This window comes from Rattus norvegicus, chromosome 12, assembly GCF_021556685.1.
Source record: "Rattus norvegicus strain SHRSP/BbbUtx chromosome 12, alternate assembly SHRSP_T2T, whole genome shotgun sequence".
Taxonomy (NCBI): domain Eukaryota; kingdom Metazoa; phylum Chordata; class Mammalia; order Rodentia; family Muridae; genus Rattus; species Rattus norvegicus.
Genome location: NC_141545.1, coordinates 17400277 through 17428154, shown reverse-complemented (window position 1 = coordinate 17428154; position 27878 = coordinate 17400277). Strand labels below are relative to the sequence as shown.

Genomic DNA, 27878 nt, shown 5'->3' with positions numbered 1-27878 from the left:
GTTAACAGCACTCGCTGCTCTTGTAGAGAACCTCTGTTCAATTCTCAGCAGATAACAACCTTCTGTAACTCCAGTCCCAGGGGATCTGATGCCCTCTTCTGGCCTCCATAGGCAACAGGCACACATATGAAGGCAGAGTAGATTTAGTATTCCAACCAACCCCGCGCACCATGTATCTTCCCCTCGGTTTATTTTCTGGGTCTGTTCACCGTGCCGTTTCCCCAACATCGCTCTTTACCCTCTCTTGGTCTCCTTTCTGGTTTGTTAGGCTTTACCCACACTTACTCCCACTTATATCCATTACAGGTTAGGCTATCTGCATTTGAGCGAGAAACACGCGGTCTTTGTCTTTCCGAGGTTGGTTCACTTTGCTTATTATACTTTCCAGAGAAAAGCTTGCAGGTGTGAGATTTGAGCATTTATGATGTCTAAAGGAATAATCTGGGAAGAGCAGAGGAGGACCAGACACAGCCAACTAGGGTCGGGAAGAAAGCCTTCTTACACCCGCAGGGGCGCGCCGGGATGTCCCGGCTTGTCATGCAAGCACAGGGCACACCTGCACTGGACCAGCCAATCATTTTCTTTACAGAAAAAGGGGCGGGACAAGGATAGCCCGCCCCCACAGAAGCTTCCTGGTCACAGAGGCGGGACTTCCGTTGGCTCTTGGGGTACTTCCGGCTCAGGGGAGGATATAGTGGCCCGCAGCGTCAGGGAACTAGCAGAGCGAGGTTGTTATCCGCGCTCGCGGCAACGATGCTGGGGGGCGGCTCCGTGGATGGCGAGCGCGACACGGACGACGACGCGGCGGGGGCGGTGGCCGCGCCTCCTGCCATCGACTTCCCCGCAGAGGTGTCGGACCCCAAGTATGATGGTGAGACCGGGATGGCTCGCGCAGTCCCACGGTTCGCTGTCCACCTGAATTTCCGCGCTCCAGTGGTCCCCGAGGGCCACCAAAGGCCCCAGGCAGCCTCGGGGCTCGAATTCGGGTCCAGAACTGTAGGGCACCGGGAGGTGGCGGGCGGGCCGTCAAGGGTTAGGTAAATATTTACTCCAAGAGCGTCTATGATCTGCCCGTTTGTGGGCGTTTATATTTCTTGGTTTCTATTCTGCGCCACTTCCCCGAGGCCACTTTTCACCTCCGTGCCCAACCTTGTTTTTCTTAGGTCGCTGAGTGTAATCTTTGTTCACTGCTAGAATGAGATTAGATAAGTAATGATTTCTCCTAGCGAGGTAGTATACGAACGCTCAAATTTTTTTGAAGCTTTTGATACACATAAATCAAATTGTGTAACATAAGGCGAGAGGTCTTTAAAACATCGATTCCGTGTAGGTCACTGTTCTAGCATTTTACTGAAAGTGTAGTTGGTTGTTGCCAGTTGCTTGAACTGTTTTAAAAATGAAATTGTGCTCTCGCTAGTCGTGCTCTTGAGTCGTGGTGCACACTTGCAACCCAAACATACAGAAAGTTGAGGCAGGAGGATCAGGACTTGAAGGTCAGCTTGAGCTTCATGCTGAGTTCCAGGTCAGTTTGCAGTACATAAGACTGTGTATCAGACTAATAATAAAAGGATAATTATGGTGGATAGGGACTGTAGCTCAGTGACAAAGGGTGTTTTAGGTTGAGTGAGATCCGGTTCATCTTCCAGCCCCCAAAACATACATGCAAGGAGGTTTTAGCTGTATACTATCCCAAAAGTGATTACTAAGGTGACATGTTTGATTGAAGTTTGAAATAAGTATGTTGTAGTGGAGGTAGAAGTGTACACTAAATTCAGCTTTTCCAGGTTTCATTCTTAAATCCTGTCTGTGATAATTGTCCACAATGAGAAATTTAAAAATGCTCATAGTGGTGACTCAGTAGGCTCTATAGAGGTCGGTTGTAAGATAACTTTTCAAATGGCTATGCAGATTTTCCCACACAGCTATTGGCATGTTACTGTCGCTGATGAGCAAAGAACGTGTGTTATGTCATAGAAGAGGTCTCAGCTGTAAACACGCTCGTCCATCTTTTCTGTGACGTGGTGATAAGAGTTTCTGCAAACCAAAGATTATTCTGGAAGGGAGTGATCTTAGACAAGCTTTAAAACTTCGTTCCTTTTCCTGTTAATACTGTTCAGCTTACATAGTGATGTTTCTCCTAAAGAGATGAAGAATGCCCACACACGGGCTGGAGAGATGGCTCAGTGGTTAAGAGCACTGACTGCTCTTCCAGAGGTCATGAGTTCAATTCCCAGCAACCACATGGTGGCTCACAACCATCTGTAATGAGATCTGGTGCCTTCTTCTGGCCTGCAGTCACATATGCAGGCAGAATGCTGTACATAAAAGAAAATAAATAAATCTTTAAAAAAAAAAAAAAGAATGCTCACACACAGTTAATTATTTTCTTGTCCCACATTTAATATCACTTTTAGTAGGTATAAGGCCAATAGCTCAGTGGCATTTTACAGGTGGTCTGAATGATCTGGAGAGATCACACTGCCAATTAATGGTAGAGTCACCAAAGCTTTGATGTGACGTGAGCAGTTCACTGTAGGAATTCTACAGCAAACATCAGTCTCGAACCCAGTCGCTTGAGGTGCTTTCTGTGCTGTTAGTGAGTCTGTATTCCAAGTCGTTCATTTTCTTTCATTAGTCACCAGTGCCTCAAAAACCCTTCAACCTATCTCAAAACAAAACAAAACAAAACCAGTACCATTTAAAAAAAAGAACACTGGGGATTGAATGTGCAAGCCAGCTAAGTGCTCTGCCACTGAGCTACTGTCCCAGCCCTCTGTCACTGTTAGCTTTGGTCCTTGAGACAGGGTGCCACTAAGTTGCCCATTGAATTCACTCGGAAGCCCAGTCTAGATTTGAGTCTGCAATTAGCCTTGCAAGTAGTTGTCGCTAAAGGACTGATTCGCCAGGCTTAGCCTGTCTTTCACCGATGGGCTGTTTGGAACATGCTTTCCTGAGGCTGAATCAGATTATCGGTTTCTTGTGTGTTCACGGAGATCTGTATTCAGCTCCCACCTGCGTCTGACACCTTCCTACTTTCGAGAACTTGCAGCCATTTTACTTACGTTTCCTCTGCTTCTTGTAACTGAGACCAGGAGGTTGGAACTTTCTTCAGCCTTTTCCATTTTACTTAATGTGAATATCTTTTTTTTTTTTTTTTCGGAGCTGGGGACCGAACCCAGGGCCTTGTGCTTGCTAGGCAAGCGTTCTACCACTGAGCTAAATCTCCAACCCCCTTAATGTGAATATCTATTGGACTTTTTTTTTTTTCTTTTTCTTTTTTTTTTGGAGCTGGGGACCGAACCCAGGGCCTTCCGTTTGCTAGGCAAGCGCTCTACCACTGAGCTAAATCCCCACCCCTCTATTGGACTTTTAAAAAATATTCTTTTAAAGATTTATTTATTATACATAAGTGCATTATAGCCATCTTCAGACACACCAGAAGAGGGCATCAGATCCCATGACAGATGGTTGTGAGCCACCATGTGGTTGCTGGGATTTGAACTCAGGACCTCTGGGAAGAACAATCAGTGCTCTTAACCACTGAACCATCTCTCCAGCCCTAAACAATATTTTTAATTATGCATATCTGTGTGAATTTGTCTGGTTGTGTACACGTGCGTGAAGGTCCCTGCAGAAGCCAGAGTCATGGAGCTGGATTTCTGAGTCTCCTGGGGTGGGTGCTGGGAGCTGAATATTTATAGTATTATAGTATTTTGGAACCATTAGGGTTTCATGGATCACAAGGTAGTCTCTAACTTGTTATATTGCCAAGGAGAAACTTAAACCTTATGACCCTCTTGCCTCTCCTTTCCTGTTGCTGGAACACGGGCACTTATGCGACTGTGCCTGGTTTTAGGGGGGTTGAACCCAGGGCTTCATGTATGCTAGGCAAGCACTCTACCAACTAAGCCAGATCCTCAGCCATTTAAGTTAGTTCTTAAAACCGGACTTGATTGGTATTTGTCTTTTCTTATTAAAGAGTAGAATTCTCTATCTGGGCTAAACGTCAGCAGTACAAATTCTTGCCTGTCATGTTGGTGGCCCTAGAGTTAATCTGCCCTTACCTCCATGCCCCCCCCAAAAGTCAGTAAAAGTAGACTTTTCTAATTGCAGAAAAGAGAAATAATGAGTATAAAGAAGCCCGAAGGTCATGGTGGCACTAGCCAGCAGTCCAGCATTGGAGACAGAGGCAGGAGGACTGCCGTACGTTTGAGGCTACCCTGGTCCACCAGCTTTCAGCTTCAACTTAAATTCACCTCCAGAAAAGTCTTACCCTTTTTTTTTTTAAATATCTATATTTGTGTGGTGTGTATGTTCGAGTGTGTTCAAATGTGTGTGGATACAGGTATCAGGTGTGTTCCTCAAATGCTCTCCACTGTCTTCACTGTGGTCTTCAGTGTGGTGTGGTCTTTCACAGAACCTGAAACTGGCAGGGTTGGCTAGTCTACTTAGATGGCTTTCTGTAGGGATTCGGGATTCCCTCCATCTGATTGGAGGCACTGGGGTTACTGGGCGGTGCAGCCATATCTGCTTAACCTAACTGTGGGTGCTGGGGATGCAAACTCTGGTCCTGATGCGCCCATGGACTGCACGTTGTCCACTGAGCCATCTCCACAGTCGCAGACCCTGTTATAACCTGGCTCGCCGTGACTACTCTCTGACAGGGTTAGTCCCCTTCAGTTCCAGGATTTGTATTGTCTTAATCAGAGCTTGCTATGTTGTCGTTATGAGACGTGCTTACCAGTAATGTTTTCCCCTTCCTTTTCTTATTTCTAGAGTCCGATGTCCCAGCAGAGCTCCAAGTGTTCAAAGAGCCCTTGCAGCAGCCCACGTTCCCTTTCTTAGTGGCAAACCAGCTGCTGCTGGTCTCCTTGCTGGAACACTTGAGCCATGTGCACGAGCCGAACCCACTTCACTCAAAACAGGTCTTTAAATGTGAGTAAGAATAAGGTATTGTTAAAGAGGGCTAGGGGAGAGCACAGCTTCAGTGCTATGACGCTGAGAAGCAGCTGGTGTATAAAAAATTGAGTGAAGAAGTGTGGGTGATTTCCCATTCCTTAAATTCCTTTCAGTTTTCCTTTGTGTAATTTCTTCTAAATATAAAATCGCATGTGATCCATAAATTAAAAAAATTTTTTGCAGCGATAATGTGATATTCAGATAATTTTTGAGGCTCTCTTAGGCTCTGGGTGGTGAGCAGCTAAATCTCATTCTGATTTCTCTCTCTGGAAAGTGTTGTGGATTAAACTCGGGGCATTGAGACGCATCTCTAGACCTGAGCTGAGTTTTTGTAGCCCAGGCTAGCCTTAGACTCAATGCATCAGAGGCTGACCTTGAACCCCCTCCTGCCTCTACTTCACAAGGGCTGGGGGGCAACCGGTTTGCTGCCACACCCAGTGTATATAACCAGGGCTGCTGTATTCAAGGCAGACATTCTGCCAGCCCCTGTAGTTATGGCATTCCTTCTTGGTTTGTTTAATGCTGGTGGTGCTGGACATCAACCCAGGGCTTCATACTGGCCAGGCTGTACCTACCTCGGAGGCACAGCCTCATCCTCTCCTCGTCCTCTCTCTTACCCTTCCCCTTCCTGCCCCTCCTCTCTCTCTCTCTTCCTCTCTCTCTCTTCTCTATCCACTGCTTCTCTTTTCCCCCTCTCCTTTAAACTGCCCTCTTCTCCTATCCTTCTTCCTGTCCCTTCTTCTTCTTTCTTTCCTTTAAAGATAAATTATTTTATGTGTGTAGACTTTTGCCTGCGTCTATGCAACATGTTGGATCTCCTGGAATTACAGATGATCTGTGAGCCACTTTGTAGTTGCTGGGAATTGAACCCAAGTCTCCGGAGGAGCAGCTAGCATTCTCAACCACGGAGCCAGCTCTGCAACCTGATTTCTTTTCTTCTTTATCTTCTTTGCCTTCCTCTTCCTCTTCCTCTTCTTCCTCCTCCTCTAATACTTTCTCTTCTTCTTTTTTCTTTTTCTTTTCTTTCTTTCTTTTTTTTCTTTTTTTTAAACAGGGTTTCTCTGTGTAGCCCTGGCTGGCCTGGAACTCACTATGTAGACTAGGACAGCCTCATACTCACAGAAATCCCCTGCCCCTGCCCCTGCCCCTGCCCCTGCCCCGATGGGGTCAGTGATGTGTACCACCACACCCTCCCTATTCTTTCTTTTTTATACCTTTTCTTGTCTTTTCCCTATTTTTCCTGTTTTCTCCCTCTTCCCCTGTTCTCTCTTACCATCTTGATTTTTTCTCTCTCTCCCGTTTCTGTACTGTGAACTGCCACACTTCGCCCTGCCTCTGGGCATAAATTCAGGATATCTCTACAGAAGCACCTTTAATTTAGGCCTGGTACACAGGCTATATGTCCCTCTCCCTTTCTGAGACAAAGTCTCATTTAGCCCAGGCTAGCCTTAAGCTTGCTAGGCAGCTGATAGATAACCTTGGGCTCTGGATCCTTTATGTCCCGAATGCCGGCGTTCGAGGTTTGCTCACCTTGTCCTGCCTGTTGTCAGTTTTCTATTCATAGCTTGTCGTGGTTTTTGTTTTATAGTACTGTGCCAGACTTTTATCAAGATGGGGCTGCTCTCTTCCTTTACCTGCAGCGATGAGTTCAGCTCCCTGAGACTCCACCACAACAGAGCCATCACTCATTTAATGAGGTCTGCCAAGGAGAGAGTCCGTCAGGTAAGCCCTCCCACGGCGTACTATGTATATGACGAGTACATTTGAATCCTAGAACCCTGCGTGTGAGCTGAAGAGATAGCTCAGCAGTTCCGAACACTTGCCCAGGGCCCAGGTTTGGCTGCACCTTTAGGGTGTCTCACAACTGTTGGTAAATCTGTGGAGTAACCTCCATGGGCACCAGGCACCAAATGAGGTCAGTGCATGTAGGCACAGTCATACACGTGAAATACAGTTAGGAAAAAAGAAAGAGAAAAGAACACTGTGCTTTCCTGTGTTTTGTATGGCTCAGCGGCAGGGGATTTGCCTAATGTGCCGAGTGCTGTGGGCTCTATCCCCAGCACTTAAAAAAGAAAAACATAGGAAAAGCATTACTTAATTTTAATTATATGACTAGTTCTTAAAAATAGAAACTTGATCAAGTCGACAATATCGTTACTAATATTTACTATGCTATGCTATTTTAAGAGTACTAGGGGAGGGGAAGGAAAGAAATAGATAAAATCTAAACCCCCATGATCTTACGTTCTGATGCAGGGGGCAGTAAACAGTAGGGGAAGTTAGAACAGACGTGGGGAGGTGCACAGGTAGTGAAGGGGGTTAGGAAATGCCGGGGGGCGCCTTGTGACTTCCCGTGATGTGGCCACCCAGGCCTCACTGAGAAAGAGTGGTCACGTCCAGGCTGAGCATTAAGTGCAGGTGCCTGGAGGTGAAGTGTCCTGGGCAGAGCCACAGTCTTCAGTGGCGCCCTTGGCTGAGCATGCTGGTGGTAGTGTACCGCTCACCTTTCCAAGGTGCCTTGCATTTAGATAGAGCAGGTGAAGGGGAGGAATAGCAGAGAGGGTGGGGAAGGGCCATGGAGTGTGGGATTGTGCCCTCCTCCCACCTTCCTTCCTGAGTCCGCCGCAAGGGGAGCAGGCTGGGCAGTCCCAGCAGTGCTGTCACCCACCACTGTTTACCGTTCTGAGAGTCTCACACTGTAGCCGAGGCTGGCCTCTGTCTCTGTACCTCCCATCTAAGCCTCCTAAGCGCTGGGATAGCAAATGTGAGTCGCCCAGACCAGCTTGGAGCAGGATCCTGAGAGCATTTTAATGACCTTGGTTTTACACAGAGTGGACATGGGAAACATGGCCGGACTTTGAGCATAAGAACATTTTAACAGGGGGGCTGGAGAGATGGCTCAGCGGTTAAGAGCACCAACTGCACTTCTAGAGGTCCTGAGTTCAAATCCCAGCAACCACATGGTGGCTCACAACCATCTGTAATGAGATCTGGTGCCCCCTTCTGGTATATCTGAAGACAGCTACATATAATAAATAAATAAATCTTAAAAACAAAAAATCCTAACCCAGGCCTGACCAAGTGAAATCAATAAAGACCAAAGGAAAAGAATGAGACGGGGGCAGGGGTAGGGTTGAAGGCTGTGGTTGGGATATATTGTATGAAAGAATAATAAATAAAATTAATAAAAAAAACCAAAAAGAACATTTTAACAGGTTCAAGTCTGACCCTGTGCTGGAAGTAGGTGGGGAGGATCGAGGGCAGGGAGGGTGGGCGGGAAGAGGGCTCCAGAGGGGGTGGTGGCTGAGGAGGTGGGAGGAGTCAGTTTTCGCTCATGGAGCTCCTTGCATGAGATAAATTCTCAGCTCTGAAATATCATGAACTATTAAGTAATACTAAAATGTCATCCTTTACTTGGGCATGTGGTTTAGTCCTGTAATCCCAGCACTCAGACAGAGGCAAAGAGGATAGCTGCAAGTTAAGAGACTAGCTCGGTCTATCTACATGGTGAGTTCTAGGCAAGCCAAGGCAACATCAATACCCTGTATCAAAACCAAAACCAAACCAAACAACAGAAAGCTATTTTCATCCTTAGGTAAGGGCTTATGTTTGTAATTCAAGTACCCAGCAGGTTAAGGCAGGATTATGAGTCTAAGGCCAAGTTTTGCCACCTACTAAAATTTGTTTCACAAACGCTCCATAAATAAGTAAAATGCTAGGCTGGTCTGGTTTTAGGTATTTGAGCATTTGAGTTAGTGGGATGTTGAATTTGATTCCTTGTTCATCAAATGTTTCAAGTGGTTCTTAAAGACAATATTTTGGTTTTAGGATCCTTGTCAAGATAATTCTTACATGCAGAAAATCAGGTATGTATTTGATGCTTTTTCACTAGCTCAAAGAGTTGAAGGAAAATGAGTTTATAAAAGCATTCCTGTGTTCTTCCCTTCTCAAGACATAGTCTTGCTGTGTATCCCAGACTGGCCTGGAAGTTAGCGCTCTCTTCCTGCCGCCATCCAGACGGCTGGATTACAGGCCTTTCCAGCCGCCATGCCCGGCCAGCTGCTCTAAGGTTCCTTTGCTTCTCGTGGTCCCCACTGAGTGCAGATTCTTACCAGCTTGCCTCTTCCTGCTCTGTTTGAGACAGGGTCTCATGTAGTTTCCATGTTTGCCGTGTAGCTAAGATTGGTCTTAAATTCTCGGTCCTCCTGCCTCCACTTTCTGCGCGCTGAGATCTCGGGCATCAATCTTTCTCTCTGTCTGAGCGTATATGTTATGCACCCGGGTGCCACTGCACTTGGCGTCTAGAGGTTGACGAGCTGTTTTTCTCCATCTTGCTTCCCGTTACATACTGAGATACAGAGTCTTGCTGCATGCAGAGCTCCCTGATCCGTTCAGTCTCGCCAGCCCGCTCGCTCTAGGCTCCCTTTTTCTGCCTCATTTATGTTGGCACCGGGCTCTGTGCTACAGTCCTCATGCTCACAGGCAGCAAATGCTCTCTCCACACAGCCATCACCACAGCCCTCTTCCCTGGTTTGGTTTTTTTGTTTGTTGTTGTTTTGTTTGTTTGACTCAAAAGTCTTTGTGCAATCCAAACTGTCTTTCTACTAGAGACCCTCCTGCTGGGATTACAGACGTGTGTACCATGTCCAGCAAACCGTACCATTCATGTGACTGCTGATACTTCCTTTAGGAGACGCCATTGGCCTTTTACCTTATTACAGACTTAAACGTCTGTAAGGATACAGCACCACTCAGGAGTCCTGTGGTTGGGTACAGCTGGAATCCCACATCCCGACATGTGGAGAACAGAAGTGGGGGCTCGATCACCACATGCTGAAGGCCAGTCTGGGCTCAGATAGCTCCAGGAAGCCTGGGCCCCAAAGCAAGGTCTGGTCTCAAATTCCCATCTAATCCCCCCAGCCCCAAAAAGAGGAAACCCACTAAAACAAGAGATTTGAGTCAAACCTGCAGGCAGTGTGCGCACAACTGTAGCAGCCACACCTAGGGGGTAGTGGCAGCAGGCTCAGGAGTCTAAGGGTCAGTCTGGCTGCTGAGACCCTGTCTCTCAGAGGGAAAGCAAAGTTCACCTAATTCCTTGCTGATTTCTGCTGGAATGCTATCTACTAACTCTAATGAGCTCTCTTGCTATGTTCCTTACAGTTCTTCATTTACAGAGCCGTTTTCTTCCCATAGGAAATTAGGAATCTGCTTGTCTCGGATTCTTTCTACCTTCAGTTTACTGATAAATGTGTCTCAGCAGGTTGGTGACCAGTGCTTGCCTTTGATTGTCACATCTTGATATTGATGGACTGTCTTATTCAACTTTTAGATCCAGGGAGATAGCTCTCGAAGCACAGACTTCACGCTACTTAAATGAATTTGAAGAGCTCGCCATCTTAGGAAAAGGCGGATATGGAAGAGTTTACAAGGTTTTGCTTTGTTTTCTCCTGGTTGCTTATTTTGACCTATTATGCTGTCAATGTGTGCGTTTAGAAGGGTAATTTCATTATTATGATTAGAAGTACCCAGAGATTCCTTAAAGTCACGTTTTTCTTTTCAGGCAGTTGATGAGTTTTAATTTTTTCTTAACCATATTAGTAATGTTGATTATTTCGGTAGCTCGAGAAACTTTGAGCTTTTATTCTGTAGTCTAGGGTTATTAAACGTATTATAAGGTGGGCACAGTAGCACACATCTTTAATCTTAGTCCTGGGCTTGCAGAGTCAGGCAGATCTGAGGCCAGCCTGGTCTACAGAGCAAATGCCAGACAAGCCAGGACTGCGTGGTGAGATCTTGTCTAAAACAAAGAAAGAACTAGTGATGTAAAAGGAGTTGAATGTGGAAGACGGATTTATAGGGAGGAAAGGGGATTATAAGGGTGGGAGGTGACAGTGACTTGTGTTTGTTCAAGTGTGACAACACCAAAGAACAAGCTTAATAAAAACGGAATTCTACACATTTTTAGCCTAGTATTTTCAGTCTATAGTTTAAAGATTTTCAGCAGAATGACAGGAAATCAACTCAAACTAGAAGTTGAAACTTAAAAAGGCTGTGCAGGAGGCTACGCTGCTGGAGCTCTGCCTCAGCTGGTTGAGTTCTTGCCTGCATGCCCTAAGTCCTGGGCCTGATCCCCAGCATGACTCAAACCATAAGATTGCATGCCTTATGCACGAGTCAGGAGGATCACAAGGTCAGGGTCATCCTTGGATTCCCAGTGAGTGTGAGGCCAGCCTGTGGTACTTGAGACCTGGTCTCAAAAGAATAAAAAAGGGGCTGGGGATTTAGCTCAGTGGTAGAGCGCTTGCCTAGGAAGCACAAGGCCCTGGGTTCGGTCCCCAGCTCCGAAAAAAAAAAAAAAAAGAACCAGAAAAAAAAAAAAAAAAAAAAAAAAAAAAAGTGGGCCTAAAAGAATAAAAAAAAAATCACGTTACTAAAAATAATCATGTTTCTGTGTTCGGGGCTATACATAGAACTTTCTAGCATTCTTCTTCAGACCAGGAGCCACTTGGGTTGGAAGCAGTTTTGTTTGCAAAGCTCCTGGTTCAGAAGGCCAGGGCTGGCCTTCCCTTGATTTGATCTCTAGTTGGTTTGGGTTACCAAAGCTGACATGAAATGAATTCCTTTCATCAGTTGCATTCGATGGAATTTAATACTTTTTCTTTTCTTCTGTGTTTTTTTTTTTTTCCACCCCTTAGGTCCGGAACAAATTAGATGGTCAGCATTATGCAATTAAGAAAATCCTGATTAAGAGTGCAACTAAAACGGATTGTATGAAGGTATGATGCTGGGTGGGCACGCCTGCAGGTGCACATGCCATGGAGTTATGTGTGTGAGGGTGCACACACTGCATGCTTGTGGGTGACGTTCCTGAGGTACTGTTCACCTCGGTTTTATAGACAGGGTCTGTCTCTACACTGGAGCTGCAGGGTTGGGAGGCTGGTGAAGCCCGGGGTCCTCATCCCAGCCTGCTCAGCCTTATAACTCAGATATAAGGATCACAAGATGTGACATGCCTAGTCTTTAGTCCAGCCATCAACTTCAAATTTTCATGCTTGGCAAATTGAGCGCTTGACTGTCCAAGCTGTCTCCCTAACCCTGAAGGAAGGGTTTCAGAAAATGATTAGAGCCAGCCCTGGCATGGTGGTGCTAAGTGGAGAGGGGTGAAGGGGACCCCCACACAGTGGGGAGCTCCCTCCCAGACCCCAGATTAAGCATAGGCCACGCCCAAACACCTATTTTCACAGAGACCTTTTATGAAGCAGGGAAGAAGAGTTAAGGTGGCTGTCCTCTGACTCAGGCAGGAAATAGCAGCACAGGACCTTGCAGGTGTCATGTGTGAGGGGAAGGGAGGGGAGGGCTGTTAGAATGGGCTGGCATGTGGTGGTGTGTTCTGATTGGGCATGTTAATTAGGTGATCCAAAGGGGGCTGTTGATTGCTGACCTTGGTAGTCAGCCTGGGGATCGAGTCTGGCATGAGAAAGTGTTCAAATAAGGGAACAGACCCTGGTGACTAGCTTTAAGGATGTGTGCATTCTGTGGTTTATGAGGGAGAAAGAATGAGGAAGGGCAGGGCATGCCAGGGCCATGGCTGCTGAACCTGGGCCTGCTAGAGCCCTGTAGTAGGAGGATCAGCTCAAGGTCTGTCTCTGGTGTAGATTGCAGGCTAGACTGGGTTATATCAGAGCCCATCACAAAAGCCACCTTCACCGAAAAAAGATAATATGATTTGAGCTGGGCTCACTCTGTGTACCAGTAGTCTTTTTTTTTTTTTTTCCGGAGCTGGGGACCGAACCCAGGGCCTTGTGCTTGCTAGGCAAGTGCTCTACCACTGAGCCAAATCCCCAACCCCACCAGTAAGTAGTCTTAAGTTCCCGGGGAGGGTGAGGTAGGATGATCACATGAGGGGGGTGTACATGGTGAGTCAGGTGTGTAATCCCACTTCTCAGAGTGAAGCTGGAGAATTGAAAATTCAGGGCCCATTAAGGCTTCAGAATGAGTTCAAGGCTGGGCAACTTAGACTCTGTCAAAAAGTGAGAGGAAGGGGTTGGGGATTTAGCTCAGTGGTAGAGCGCTTGCCTAGGAAGCGCAAGGCCCTGGGTTTGGTCCCCAGCTGGGGAGTGGGGAGGAGTGAGAGGAAGGCTGGAGGCACAAGATGAAGAATGTGTTTGCTTGCCCCAGTCTGGAAGGCTCTAGGTTCTACCATAGTGCAGGGGGCAGCACAGGAGGGAGTTGCAAGGGATACAGCCAACTGTGTTGATTTGTGTTGATTTTTTAAAAGATCTATATTTATATGTATATAATTGCTAAGTAGTAGGTTTTCAATAAATACAGAGAACATGAAAGCTATATTTTTATTTCATGTAATTTTCTTTAAAGTCATGATTTTTCTATTTTATTTTATATACTATATTATTTTTGGGATTATATTTCACAGTGTAGACCAGGCCAGCCTTAGACCAAATACTGGGACTGAAGTCATAGCACAGGCTGTGCACATGTCTGCGTGCATGTGTGCCCGCCGTGTCTGTTGAAGATCAGAGAACAACTTGTGGTTCTCTCATTGTAGCATGTAGATTCCAGGGACTAGTTTCAGGTCATCAGGCTTGGAAGCAAGGTGCCTTAGCCTTCTGAGCTGTCGCACTGGTGAGAAATTCTTTAAGTACTTGATTATCAAGTACTGTCCAGCCTGTGAGGTAAAAGGATGGGCCAGTCTCTTACTGACATGGTGTGTGGTGCTGGGTCAGTTCCTTTCTCCTCTAAGTCCCTGTATCTCTGACTGTTTAAATAACAATGACAAGACCATCCATCCCAACATCGATTATCCCAGTGCTTGGATTGCTGAGCAGGAGAATCAGGAGTCTGAAGCCAGACTGCTGCTTTGTGAGACACTATCAGAACAAACAAAAACCACTCCTGGGAGGCTGGAAATGCAGCTCAGCCTAGGAGAGTGAAGGAAAGCAGACAAAGGTCTTAAGACAATAGGAGGGTGACAGTGTGGGCCTCGCTCCTGGTGGGGAGGGGTACAGGAATCAAGGGAACTTGCAGAACAGTAAGTGTGGAGTGGCTGGAACAATCGCCATTTGCCTGGGCATGAAGGTGCACCCCTTTAATCCAGCACTTGAGAGGCAGAGACAGGAGGATCTCTGTGAGTTCAAAGTCAACCTGGTGTATATACCGAGGTCTAGGACAGCCAGGGTTGCACAGTGAGTTCTGAAGGATAACAACCACAGCAAACACTTGACTTTGTCTTTCATAGGGGCTTTCCTCTTTTCTGTGGGGTTCCGATTCCCCTTTGAGAAGGGTTATACTTCCAGGGTGAGTAGTACTAGAACAACTTGCCAGTGAAAGCATTTGTATCATTTTTGTGGTAGGTGCTACGGGAAGTGAAGGTTCTGGCAGGCCTCCAGCACCCCAATATCGTTGGCTACCACACTGCATGGATAGAGCACGTTCACGTGCTTCAGCCACAAGGTAAGGTGCTCTTCATTTCATTTCTTTACTTCCGGGAGTGGTTGTTTCTGAGACAGCGTCTCTCACTGCTTCTGCTTCCTGAGTTCTGGGATTAAAGGTGTGTGCCTACCTTACTTACTTTTAACTATTGTCTACATAGTTTCTGCGTGTGGGAGGGAGTGTGTCTCTGGCTTGTTGGTGCCCTTAGAGTCCCAGAGATGTCCCAGCTGCCCCGCTGATCTCTACCTGCTGGCCTCAATCTTGCTGCAGTTCTTCTGTCTGTTCCTCTAGAGTGCTAGGGTTACTGGAGTGAGCCATCATGCCTGGCTAAGGGAAATAGTTTTTGTTTGATTGACACAAGTCAATCATCCCTAGTCTAATAATCTGAAAAGAGATTCTCAAAAGAGAATCTGAAACGTTGTCATATCCAAAATGTTTAGAGCCTCATAAAAGCACACAACTGTTTGGATTTTAGGATTGGGGAGGCCTCTGGTGTTCTGAACATACCTTCTACAGGGAATGAGGGGGAGAGTCCCAAATCTGAAGTACTTTGTCTCCACTTACCTCTGTATGCATCCAGACTACACAAGAGTATCTAATAAACTTCTACCCCAGCCAAATCTGTCCTGCCCTTGTATACACAAGCTGAGAATGCTTCTGGTTTTACTGGCTTTTTTATTTTTTTAAAAAAGCTTTCAGATAAGGACTATTGCCAAGGCCAGATTAACCTCAAAATTAATTAGCTCAAGTTGGCCTTCAAGTGGGGATGTGCACACGTCTCGTCTCAGTCTCCTGAGGGCTGAGATTACAAACATGTATTTGTACACAGCCTTCATTTCTTTGATTTTTTTGTTTTGTTTTTTGTTAGTGCTAGGGATTCTTCTTCCCCCCCCCCTCGCCCCCCCAGAGCTGGGGACCGAACCCAGGGCCTTGCGCTCGCTAGGCAAGCGCTCTACCACTGAGCTAAATCCCCAACCCCATAGTGCTGGGGATTGAATGCAGAACCTTGTACGTTGGAGGCAAGCGGTCCCCTGCCGTGCTATAGCCCTAGCCCCAGATTTTTCATTTTTAAAGCTGAAATTTACCACATAGACATACATGCAAATAGAGAAAATCCGTAGAAGAGTATTTTATGAAAAAAATATGAAATTCAAATTTCAGTTTAATCAAGTTTATTAGAACATAAATGTCCTTACTCTAAAGATCCCATGGAAGTCCAAAGAGGGCTTCAGATGTTCAGGAACTGGAGTTGCAGGTGTTTGTAAGCTGCCTCCTGTGGGCGCTGGGAACTGAACCCAAAGTCCTCTGTGGGGCAAGCAATGCTCTTAAGTGCAGAGCCATCACTCCAGCTGAGCAGGACTGAGGCTGAGTTATGAGGTCCCGCACACCCCGTGTTGACTGACAGGTCTCTGGAGCCCTCGGTGATCCTGGTGCAGTTCCTGGAGTGTCCCTATCGCTTAGACGTAGGCCTGCCATGTCCCTTTCGATGTGCAGCGTCCTTGGTCTGTCTGTATATTTCAGCTCTGACTCTGACTGTGCATTGAAAGTCATGGCTGCCTGCAGACGTCTGTGTTTATTTCTGTTTACAGACAGAGTTCCCATTCAACTGCCCTCTCTTGAAGTGTTGTCAGAGCATGAAGGGGACAGGTATGTGGACTGGTGTGACCTGTGCACAGTTACCATTGTGTTTTGTCACCAGCAGGGACTTGCTTTTGTCTTTTGGTGCCAGGAACTGGGGAGGAGTGTGGTGGGCTCTCCTGCTGCTTGTTTCTTTTCCTATCCTTTTGTCATTTTTCTTATTTTCCTTACAAAATACTAAGTTAATTTCTGCTGTCGTACTTGCTAGTATTTACTCTAACTGACTTACTCAGTACAGGGTCTTGCTATGCAGCTCAGACTGTTCTTTAACTTAATTTGTAGCCCTGGCTAGCTTCATTTTGACAGTTCTCCTGCCTTAGCTTCCTGGGTCTTGGGATTAGAGATTTTTGTCCCTCTGTCAATATTCTAAATTTCAGTTAATGCTAGACAGATTTGATACTCTTTTTGAAATTTAAGACAGTGTCTCATGTAGCCCAGGCTTGCCTAGGACTTGATATGTAGCTGAGGAACCTCCTGCCTTTGCCTCCTAGTTGACGCTGGGGTGCTGAGGTTGCCGGCTTGTGCCAAAAAGACCTGCCTGTGCTACTTAACTGAGATGCTTGTAAGCCTCACCCAGGCTTGAAAGAGCAGTTCAGACACTTGTGTCATTTACGGTCACTTTTGTGTTACTGTTTTTTACTTCTAGAAATCAAGGTGGTGTTAAAGATAATGAAAGCAGTTCGTCCATTATCTTTGCTGAACTCACCCCAGAAAAAGAAAACCCTTTAGCGGAATCTGATGTTAAGAATGAGAATAACAACTTGGTGAGCTACAGGGCCAACTTAGTGATCAGGAGCAGCAGTGAAAGCGAATCGTCCATTGAGCTCCAAGAAGATGGCTTGAACGAGTCGCCTCTCAGACCAGTTGTCAAGCACCAGCTGCCGCTGGGGCATAGCTCAGACGTGGAAGGGAATTTTACCTCCACGGATGAGTCTTCTGAAGACAATTTGAACCTGCTGGGGCAGACAGAGGTAAAGCTTTCCTAGACCCATTCTCATTCACCACCACCTCAGCTCACACAGCTGCACTTTGGAGAATACTGGCAGTTGTAGAATACCATGCAGCCATTCTGTAACATTTATCTTAATGGAGTTTTGTGATAGAGCACTTGCAAGGTTCCGTTCTAGCATTATAAGGAAAACCCCCCCAAGACAAGTATCAGTTATTTACATTGTGACCAGACCCCCCCTCCCCCCCAATACGTTTCAATCACTTCCTCGGGCCACATTCAAAAGCTTCTGATTCGGGTTTGGGGTCCCTGTGCTAGGACATAGGTTGTTTAGGACGTGTCTTACCAGGCCACCTGCCCTTGGATTTGCTGTGTTCTGATGGGTCACCTTGAACTTGTGATCCTTTTCGTCCCACCTCCTGAGTGCCAGGATTACAGGCAGGTACCCTGCTAGGTGTGTGTGGGACTAGGGATTTTAGGAAAGGATTCCGGCCCGCTGAGCAAGGGAGCACATCTCCAGCCTTAGGCCACACCGCGATCTGTCTCTGCAGTAGTCTCCTTTGGGAGACTTTAGGCAGCCATTAGTGGTGGTGTGTGAGCTCGAGTTGTCGAATGAAGACTGTGAGACGGGCAGATGGGAACATGCTGCGTGTCCTCTAGGCGCGGTACCACCTGATGCTGCACATCCAGATGCAGCTGTGTGAGCTCTCCCTGTGGGACTGGATAGCTGAGAGGAACAAGCGGAGCCGGGAGTGCGTGGATGAAGCAGCTTGTGAGTACCATCCGTGAAGTTTTCAAAAGCGACTGTGCGTTGGTAGTTTATCTGTGATAATAACGGGTTGGTTGGTATCTGTGCTGGTTGCTGTTAGTTCTCAGCTTGACAGGACCTAGGGTCACCTGGATCTCTGCAGATACACCAGGGAGGGATTATATAGGTTAGGTTAGCCTCTGGGGATGCCTGTAGGGGATTATGTTGATTAGATAATTGAGGTGAGAAGACCTGCCCACTGTGGGAGGCACCATTCCCTGGGCTGGGATCCTGGACTGTATGAAAGGGAGAATGGGAGCTGAGTGATAATGTCCATTCATTACCCTCTGAGTGGAGGTATGTAGCCCATGGGTTCCAACTCCTGCCATGTTAGTACTCCTGTGATGAGAGCCCACATAGAACCTTGAACGGTGAGCAGAGGTGAGCCTTTCTCCCTTGAGTTCCTTTATGATGGCAATGAGAAAAGAAACTAAGACGGGTTTTGAATAGTAACATGATAGAATCTAAATCACTGATTTTGGATTGAAATTTTTGGTGCATACGTGTGTGTGAGATGTACACATCGTGTGGTATGTGCTCATTTGCATATGTGTGGAGAGCAGAGGTTGATTTTAGAGGGTTGTCATTCCCCACCTTAGTTTTGAGACTGTATGCCTTACTGCTTTGGCTACGGTAGCTGGCCAGTGAGTTCCAGAGCCATGCTGTCTCTGGGTCTAAAGTACCACCTGACAAGTGCTTTGTAAACAGCATCTCTGAAGAAATGCAAGAAAAAGCTGAAAAAAACGCCAGAAGCCAGAGGAACCCTAGGAGTGATCGTTGGGATTGCAGGCATATACCAACATGCCTGGCCTTGTTGTTAAACTCACTGTGGCCAGGATGTTGGCGGTTCATCCCGTCAAGTTCCAGGACTGACGAGGTTGAGATAGGAGGTTTCAGGTTGAGTTCCAGGCTACAGCAGGAGACTGTCTGCAGCAGTGAAAAGGGTTAGTGAGGTGGTTCACTGGTATAAAAGTGTCTGTCCTCTCAGCCTGACAATCTGAGTTGGTTCCCTTGGGCTCACCTAGTAGGAGGAGGAAACTGACTCCACACATTGACCTCTGACTTGCTTGTGACACATGTATACACACACATATATATACAAATAAGTAAAATTTAAAGAGTTAAAACCCACATCCGCCCTACTGTTATTGTTACTGAATTTTTGAGGAATGTCCATATTTAAGAAGTTTTTTTTTCTTTTTTCTTTTTTCTTTTTTTTTTTTTTTCCGGAGCTGGGGACCGAACCCAGGGCCTTGCGCTCACTAAACAAGCACTCTACCACTGAGCTAAATCCCCAACCCCTTAAGAAGTTTTAATACAGGACATCCAAACTGGTTTTTTGTTTGTTTGTTTGTTTGTTTGTTTGTTTTATTTCATGTATATGAGTACACTGTACTCAGACACACCAGAAGAGGGCATCAGATTCCAATTACAGATGGTTGTGAGCCACCATGTGGGTGCTGGGAATTGAACTCAGGACCTCTGGAAGAGCAGTTAGTGTTCTTAACAGCTGAGCCATCTCTCCAGCCCTTTTTTGGTTTTTCAAGACAGACTTTCTCTATTAACAGCCTTAGCTGAGACGAGGCTGGCCTCAAACTCAGAGATCCAGCTGTCTCTATTCCTCCAACTCCTGGGATCAAAGGCGCGTACCATCTTGCCTGACTTAATTTTTATTTATTTTTTAAATGTTTCATTGATTCTTTGTGTCACATCATGCACCCCAATCCCACTCATCTCCCCATCTCTTTGTATCCACCCTCTATCCTTGCAACCTCCACCACAAAAAAACAAAAAAAAAAAAAAACAAAAAAAAAACCAAAACAAACAAACAAACAAAAAGTATAAACAACATCTTGTGGAAATTGTAGTGTGTCACAGTACGTCCCACAGTATAAGCTTTAGTCCACACATCTTTACTTGAAAATGTCTGTTTTAATGAGTAGTTGGTCTGGTTCAAGGCCTCCGGCTTGTGTTGCACTATCAATACTAGATCCTCACAGGGCCTCCTCTCGGATATCCTGTTGTTGCCCTGTGTCATGAAGATCCTACAGCTTCGGATCTGCAAGACTGGCCTTTCACAAGCTCCGCAGGTCATAGATGAGGTCGATATTGGGGTGGGCCAGCTCAGCGCCTGGATCTGGGCCTGGTGGTAGCTGGGTTGATCAGCCCTCCAGCTCTCCTGCACTGCTTGGGGCAGCTCACCCAGTGCTGCAGCTACAAAGGGGCAGGATTAGCGCTCCAGCTCTCATGTCCTCCAGGCCAGCTCACCTCTGTGCTGCCCGGTCAAGGTGCAGGGCCAGCTCTCCCCATGCTGACTGCTGCTACCCATGCGACCTCATAGCCGGCGGGTGGCTGGGCCAGCTTTTCCACACTCGCACCCTGCAGTCTCACACCCTGGGACCTGCTCACCCTGGCCCTACCGCCAGGGCCAGCTCTACTGTGCTGCCCTAGCAAGGTACATGGCCGGTCTCCCAGACGTGGGGCCAGCTCTCCTGGCTCAAATCTCTTACATTGGATCATGGCATTGATTTCTACAAATATGTTAGGCTGCATTCATAACTATCCTGATCTCATGAAGTCAACGAGCCTCAGGCTGGATGTGTCTTAAACCCTTAAAAACCACTAAGCGTTAAGACTCTTCTTTCCTCCTGTGTGGACTCTGTTCCTCCTATGTTTTACTCAGTCATTGCTGGCCAAAACGACAAATGACAGACAGAAGCTTATGCCTTGGGAAACATCTCCCTCCCAGCCCCCTTGGTAATAACGTCTTAATCCAGTGTGGCTAGGACAGTGGATTAGCCGTAGACTCCAGCATGCTAAGAATCAAAGAGGACTACAGCTGTAATTTAGTCAGTAGTGCCTGGTCATTGCTTAGAAAGCTGTCCATACAGTGTGTCTGGCTGACCTTAGAGGTACCATTTTGGACACAGTGTCATTGTTGGGTTTCAGTCTGAGATGTTTTTCTTTGCTAGGGAAAGATCCTTTCTCCTTAGTTCCATGTTTTAGACCATTCTGGAGTGTTTGACTGTTTAAGTGACAAAGGTTAATTTGTTGAGAACTTTTACCATTTAGATGTTAATGTCATTTAATGAGTTCTAAGAAATAGGGACGTGAAACCGTTTGTTTTTAAAATTCCAGGTCCCTATGTTATGGCCAGTGTTGCAACAAAGATTTTTCAAGAACTGGTGGAAGGTGTCTTTTACATACATAACATGGGCATCGTCCACAGAGATCTGAAGGTAAGCAGACCCCTAGACCTGTGAGCACGGCAGTGGGACTCATGGAGTACAGTGAGGTGACATACCTCATTCATCTCTAGGATGTTGTCATTGCTGTTGTGTAACTTGTTACCCCAGAGGTCCAGAACTGGTTGGGAGGATGGTTCAGTCGGTAAAGTGTTTGTGGTGCAAGCATGAGGACTTGAGTTTGTGTCTCTAGAACCTACCTAAAGTCTGGAGCAGGTGCCTGGCCATGACGTCAGTGCTGGGGAAGCAGACAGGAGGGTTCTTGGGGCTCCCTGGCCGTCAGCCACATGATCAATTGAGGAAGGTGCCCATTGTCAACTTTTGGCCTCTGTATGCATAAATACACTCTCATGTACACGTGTGTGCGCATGCACACACATACTCATAAAGCAACCTTTCCCCCAATACTTTAAAAAAAGCCCTTGGATTGAATTTAAAAGCAGTGATGGGGTCATTTGAACATTGTCTTAAAGGATGAGTATAGTAAGGGGTAACTCTACTGCTTCCTAGTGTAATTGGTCATGGTAAATGCACTCGTGTTGGCAAATGTGGTCGAATCTCATTGGTTAAAATATGTTTCCAGGAAATGATCTTTTGGTTTGGTTGTTTGGTGTTTGGTTGTTTTTTTTAACCTAAAAAAAAAAAAAGGCTTGGCAGTGGTGGTGCTGGTTTTTAATTCTGGCACTGGGGAAGCAGAGGCAGGTGGTTCTCTGTGAGTTCCAGGCCAGCCTGGTCTATAGAGCAAGTCCAGAGCTCCTCAAAGCTGTGTAGTGAGTCGTATCTCAAGGACCTAAACTAAAACTCCCAAATCCCTCAAAGCAAAGCAAAATGAAATTACAAACCCAGCAGACAAGAGGATCAATTAACTTGAGGTTAGCCTGGACTACATAGTGAGATCTTATCTCACCAAACCAAAATAAACCACCCACAAAACAAACAAACAAACTCCTCTGGGACTGTCTTAGTCGTAATTCCTAAAAGACCATCAAGGAAAGGTAAAATGCATTTTCTTTTTTGGCTGGCACTTTTCAGGCCAGAATTAACTCATGAGAAAGGTTATCTAAATGAAACTTTCGAAGACCACGAGAGTTAATGTGCAAGTCACTTTAATTTTCTGGAGGGATTAAGGAGCAGTAGTGTGTGCGTGCAGTGTACAGTGAAGTCCAAGTGTCTTTGGCACCTGTCTAGCCAGGAAAAATAGATGAGTCGCTGAGGTTCTCTGGCGCCGAGGACATGGGCTCTCATTTCAACAGGTAGGTGAAGTCGTAAATGCCATATATGGAGTTCCAGAGCTTCGCAGGGAGCAGCTTCTTGAGTTGGAATTTGTACTTCTCCCCATAAACATTCCTGATGTTTCTCTTACAGATGGCCTCTAGGGTCAAAGGTTTTTTCGATAACTTTATGAGGGTTTCCCTTAAGAGGTGGAATTCCGGCAGCATGATTCCTGCCGGTAGAGCCCCTTGCTTATTGCTCAGTCTTAAGGGGTAAGTGCGGTAGAGCAGCCTGGCCAGAAGCGTTACATCTCTGATGTTGGAACTGCGCTGAAGGTACATGTAAATCGGAGACTCCCCATTTCTGGTTAAAATGTTCACGTTTGCCTCAAATTCCAGCAAGAGGTTGATGATCACTTCTCTGCCTCCAAAGCATGCCTCATGCAGAGCTGTCTGGCCCTCGTGGTCCTGGGCATTGACCTGGGCTCCATGGTTGAGCAGCAGGCGGATGCAGCCCACCCCTGCTGCCAGCAGTCGGCCGGCTTTGCTCGACGCGGTACACACTGCCAGCTTCAGAGCTGTGTTCCCTGTGGACGAGATGGCACAGTTCACATTGGCCCCACAGGCAATGAGCGTCTCGATCATGTTTTTGTTCAGTATGTCTGCAGCCATGTGGAGGGGCGTCATGCTGGACTCATTAATAGCATTGACCTGGGCACCGTTTTGAGCCAAAAAGGAGAGAACTGGATAGGTCCCATACGTTATTGCCAGGTGGAGAGGCGAATGCTTGTTGCTGTTGTCTACCCGGGCATTGACCTGAGCTCCGTGATCACACAAAATGCGCAGGCACAAGACAGCGTTGTTCTGAATGTCCGTCAGGATCTTTTGGATCCGAGTGCTGGGTTTGGTCCAGGTGGTAGAGGTGACTGGCCAGTTCAGCAACATCAGGTGAAGAGTAGTGAGGCCTTGGGCGTCCCTGGAGGAGATTTACCACATATTAAGCTGGGTGTACCTCGCTGAGGGACGGTGAAGAATTAATGTTCAGGAAGACAACCCTGATGGCAGGTAACACCGGCTAGTTCCTGTCTCTGTCTGTCTGTCTGTCTGTCTGTCTGTCTGTCTGTCTGTCTGTCTCTCTCTCTCTCTCTCTCTCTCTCTGGAGGAGGAGTACAGGTTGAAGTCTTATGCTCAGGTGCAGATGAACTGTGTACTTTCTAGAGACCTGAGATCCATGACAACTATCTCTTGGGCGCTCTCCACCTTATGTTTACAACTATGTCTTGACTGACTGAAACTGGCTAGCAAGTGAACTCCATCTATCCATGTGTGCCCCACTCCCCAGCCCTTGGTCATAAACCATGGACTCCCACACTCAGGTTTTAGATCCTGCTGGAGGTTTGGATGGCAAGCGTTTGACTGGTTAGAGAAGTACTGGCGATCTGTGTTGCTGTGTCTTAGGGTTTTTTAGGTCCCTGCTGAGTGGAGCCTAGGTTCTTAGGGAAGCCTATTTCAGTTTGGTTGCTCCTTCCGGGACTTGGGCCCCTTAGAGGTTGTCTCTCGGTTGTCTCTGTACCCAGCATTGTGATGGCTGTGCACTGGTTCACTGGGAATTCAGCAGAAAGGTAGGACTTTGGTATGAGCTAGGACTATCCTAGAGGTGAATACTGAAAGCCGGAACTCGCCTTCTCTGTTTCCTGGCTTTGTCTCTCCCTCATGTGTTCACTTACAAGTGTAGGAGGGGAGTTGCAGGACTCGAGTCTGGACACCCGCATTTCTCTCAAGCCTGCTCCTCCTCAAGCCCTGCCCTCACCCACATGGAACGAGTTGGCCCCCATCTCAGGCTTGCCTCCAAAATGTCTTCATCGTGCCAGAGAACGGGGAGGGCTTATCATGAGAATGTGACTGCTTCCCTGGCATTGGAAGCTGCTTTTCAGTTCACGCAGACTTAGCTGTGTGAGGACCTAAGGCTGGTGTTTGGAGAAGCAGCAGCACGTCTCACTTACACTCTGGGATGGAAAGCAGGCAGGAAAAAGGGCTTAATGAGTGCTGAATGTGGGGGTGTTCTGGAGAGGTGCAGCTCGCTCGCCCAGGGACCATGTGCATTTCTAGGGCGGGAACTGTCTTTGAGGAGCCCCTAAATGATGGGGTGAGTTGGGAGCTCCAGCTGAGACAGGCAGCCATGGAGAGGACTGGCCCAGCTGGAGCCCGTGGTACCAGAAGAGGCTCAAGCCTAGGTTGGCTGGGTGGATTTTCTGGTAGTATAAAATGAGTGTGAGAGTGTGAGCAAGACGAACTCTTCTTCATTGAAGCTAATGGTCCATCGGAGGGTAGTAAATAAGAAAGCCCAGCCCACTGTCTATTTGGTATCCATCCCCCTACCCCCATGTTGTCAGGTTTCCTGAGTGCCGTAGCCTGACTCACTGTGCTTTCTACAGCTGAGCTGTTACTTTGTGAGTTCTTTTTTTTTTTTTTTTTTTTTTTTTTTGGTTCTTTTTTTCGGAGCTGGGGACCGAACCCAGGGCCTTGTGCTTCCTAGGCAAGCGCTCTACCACTGAGCTAAATCCCCAACCCCACATAGTGAGTTCTTTAGCTGGCTGGTGCCATTCTCATATTAGTCCTAGTTCTTCAGTCTCTCCCCTTGTCAGTAAAGTAAGTTTCATGATCTGTATGCAGAATGGGACACGATCATCTGAATCACACACACACACACACACACACACACACACACACACACACACACCCCTCCTCACTGAGGCTCACAGCTTGCTGAGGTAACTTACCTTACTTCCGGGTCAGCACCGTGTTGTAACAAGCAAAGCAGACTTTGTGGCTTTCGGTATTCAGCAGCCAGATGGATGGGAAAGATAGGCTGTGTCTGCTGCAGGGAAACCACAGTGCATTACAAACCTGGTCACTAAGTGCCACTCAGCCTGGCGCACTGGTCCACCATCTGAGGACTTTAGCATTGGTCTGGCTTTGGCTTCACTTCATGCATTGAGATGTTGTGTTTTGTTTGTTTGTTTTTGTTCCGCTTTTTGGAGAAAGTTTCCCTATGTAGACTGGGCCTGGAACTCACAGAGATCCACCTGCCTCTGCCTCCTGAGGCGTGTGCCACCTTTACTGGCTAAAGCTTTTCTTCTTGCACTCAAATGACCCATAGCTGGTGAATTTAAATGATACACTCTATGTTCCAGAGCTGGGCATGTTGGTACACACCTGTAAATGATCCTAGCCTCTGGGGGGTGAGGACAGTTGGAGTACAAGGCCTTCTCTGGCTATAAAATCAACAGCAAATCAATTTGAAATCATTTAGTCTTTAAATTAACCCACAAATTGAATAACAAGCACATGTTACATTTTTTTTTATGTCTCGCCAAAGCCTTTATCAGCTGTAAAACGTGGGTTTCCAAGGTTTCCCAGACACTGCAGCCTGTGTTCTGTGATTAGCAGAGCTGATCATACGCGTTCTTAAAATAGACCACGTCTGCAAGATGACAGCAAGTGAGACAGCGGAGAGGGCTGCTTTCGGTTTTATGGAAAAGAGAGGAGAAAGCTAATTACAAAAGCAGTAATAGCCAGCTTTGGTGGCTCATACCTGTGACAACACTCGGGAGGTAGAGACGGAAGGACTGCGGCATGCTTTAGGCCAGCTTGGGCAACATGGTGAGTTCGAGGCCAGCCTGGACTATAGAGTAAGACCCAGCTTCAAACAAACAAACAAACAAACTGAAAATCTACATGGCTTCTCTGCTGTAGGTGTATTCTGAGAGTAAGATGTCAGTCTTCTTCCCTCCACACAAGATGTGTTCCAGCCAGCCCTTCATCTGTGTGGTGAGTGGGAGGAGCTGAAGGCTAGGGTACACTGGGTCTGGGTGATGGTGTGCTGAGCACTGTGTTTTGTGAAGGCCTCCCAAGTGCCGGGATTAGAAAGATGTGCCACTGCTCCCGCTCCATTGTTCCTCGGGTGTGACTGAGTGGGGAGTACCTGGCTCAGGAACCTGTAGCCGGTGGAGCTGGCCAGGAGGGTCAGGGGCTGGTTGACAGGGTGGTTCCTGAGCAGGGTCCTGATTGTGTCGCAGTCTTCCTTGATGATGGCCTCATACAGCCTCGAGTGCAGTGCCGTGGCCAGGCTTCCCTCCAGCAACACGGCACTGTCAGCCGCAAAGTCTCTGCTTCCCCTCTTGGTTATGTTTCCCATGAGAACGTCTCTCGAGCAAGGGCTTCCAGGTGAGGGAGGCAGCTGTGGAATTGGCCAGTTTCCTTTCTTATGATGATGATCCCTTTGGCTCGGTTCTAGAACCGTTCTAGAATTGTATGTCAACAGAATCTTTTGGGTCTCTTCCTTCCTTGTTTCCTCCCTTCCATGCTCCCTCCCTCCCTCCCTCCCTCCCCCCTCCCTCCCCCCTCCCTCCCTCTCTCCCTCCCTCCTTCCCTCCCTCCCTCCTTCCCTCCCTCCCTTCCTTCCTTTCTTTTCATTTGTTTGAGACAGGCTTTCTCTGTGTAGCCCTGGCTGTTCTGGAATTCTCTGTGTCGATCAGGCTGGCCTCAAATGCAGAGATCCGCCAGACTCTGCCTCCCAAGTGCTGGGATTTAAGGTGTGGGCTGGCTCCGTTTCTGTACAGGAGCCAGCACCTGAGACTTCGTTCCCTCACTGTATAGTGCCAAGTGCAGTTTCTCAGCTTTTACACCCAGACTGGCACCTTATAGCTAAAATCCTCTCTTTTCCCTTACGAGTCACGTAATTAAATCTAATAGTGCCAGTGAGAAGGCCAGGCCTACACCAAGCATGACCACCTGAGCTCCATCCTGGCGATCCACACGGTGGGACTCCTACAGGTTGTCCTCTGACCTCACTCCTCATTCCATGCCATGCATACACATTTAAAAAGAATTTATTTATTTATTTAATGTATATGAGTACACCGTCGCTGTCCTGAGACACACCAGAAGGAGGCATCAGATCCCATTACAGATGGTTGTGAGCCACCATGTGGTTGCTGGGAACTGAACTCGGGACCTCGGGAAGAGCAGTCAGTGCTCTTAACTGCTGAGCCATCTCTCCAGCCCTGCATACACAGTTTTTAAAAAACAAAACTCTCAGCAGGACCAAAACAGAGTAGGACATATATTAACATAAAAGTGAATTACATTTAGTATAAGATTGTAACTTCTATTCTGTTTGTTTTAATTTCAGTGAAATCTTTTCTCCCAGTTAGGTGGTAATGTTGTCACTGTTATTTGAAACAGTCTCCTGCAGCTGTGGCTGGCTTCAAACGTGCTGTGTAGCTGGGGATGACCTTGAACTTCTGATTTGCCAGCACTAGAGAGCTGGATTGTAGATATGTGCTATTATGTATTGCTGGAGTGAGAGCACAGTGCTTTCTTTGTTCGTGCTAGGCAAGCACTCTGCCTACAGCTGAACTACATCTTTGTCCCTTTTAAGTTTTCATTTCTAAACTCAGAAACTTTACTTGGTGTGTGAGTGTATGTGCATGTTCAGTGTGTGTGTGTGTGTGTGTGTGTGTGTGTGTGTGGTGTGAGTGTGGTGTTGTGTGAGTGTGTATGTGGCATGCTCTCTGGGGTGTGTGTGTGTGTTATAGTGTATCTGTAGTATCTGT

General features: G+C 47.0%; 2 protein-coding genes across 4 annotated transcripts in view; one reads left to right on the top strand and one right to left on the bottom strand.

The window, feature by feature from the left end:
* The first annotated feature begins 665 nt into the window (after nucleotides 1-665).
* Nucleotides 666-27878, top strand: part of Eif2ak1 (eukaryotic translation initiation factor 2 alpha kinase 1) — a 33951-nt gene continuing 6738 nt past the window's right edge. Inside the window, exons 1-11 of one of the 3 annotated variants that reach the window (XR_015633885.1) lie at nucleotides 666-871; nucleotides 4777-4935; nucleotides 6548-6681; nucleotides 8788-8825; nucleotides 10289-10388; nucleotides 11655-11735; nucleotides 14331-14430; nucleotides 15999-16056; nucleotides 16694-17018; nucleotides 17657-17768; nucleotides 20943-21043. Coding sequence is in view for 2 of the 3 variants with exons in the window: in NM_013223.2 (NP_037355.2) it covers nucleotides 754-871; nucleotides 4777-4935; nucleotides 6548-6681; nucleotides 8788-8825; nucleotides 10289-10388; nucleotides 11655-11735; nucleotides 14331-14430; nucleotides 15999-16056; nucleotides 16694-17018; nucleotides 17657-17768; nucleotides 20943-21043 (1326 nt within the window). In the remaining variant the exon portion in view is untranslated. 3 annotated transcript variants of the gene reach the window in all.
* Nucleotides 22139-26498, bottom strand: Ankrd61 (ankyrin repeat domain 61). Its single transcript, NM_001044297.1, is given in 3 exon segments — nucleotides 22139-23236; nucleotides 25041-25138; nucleotides 26246-26498. Coding segments are annotated over 3 exon segments (1257 nt in total). The 5' UTR covers nucleotides 26459-26498; the 3' UTR covers nucleotides 22139-22290.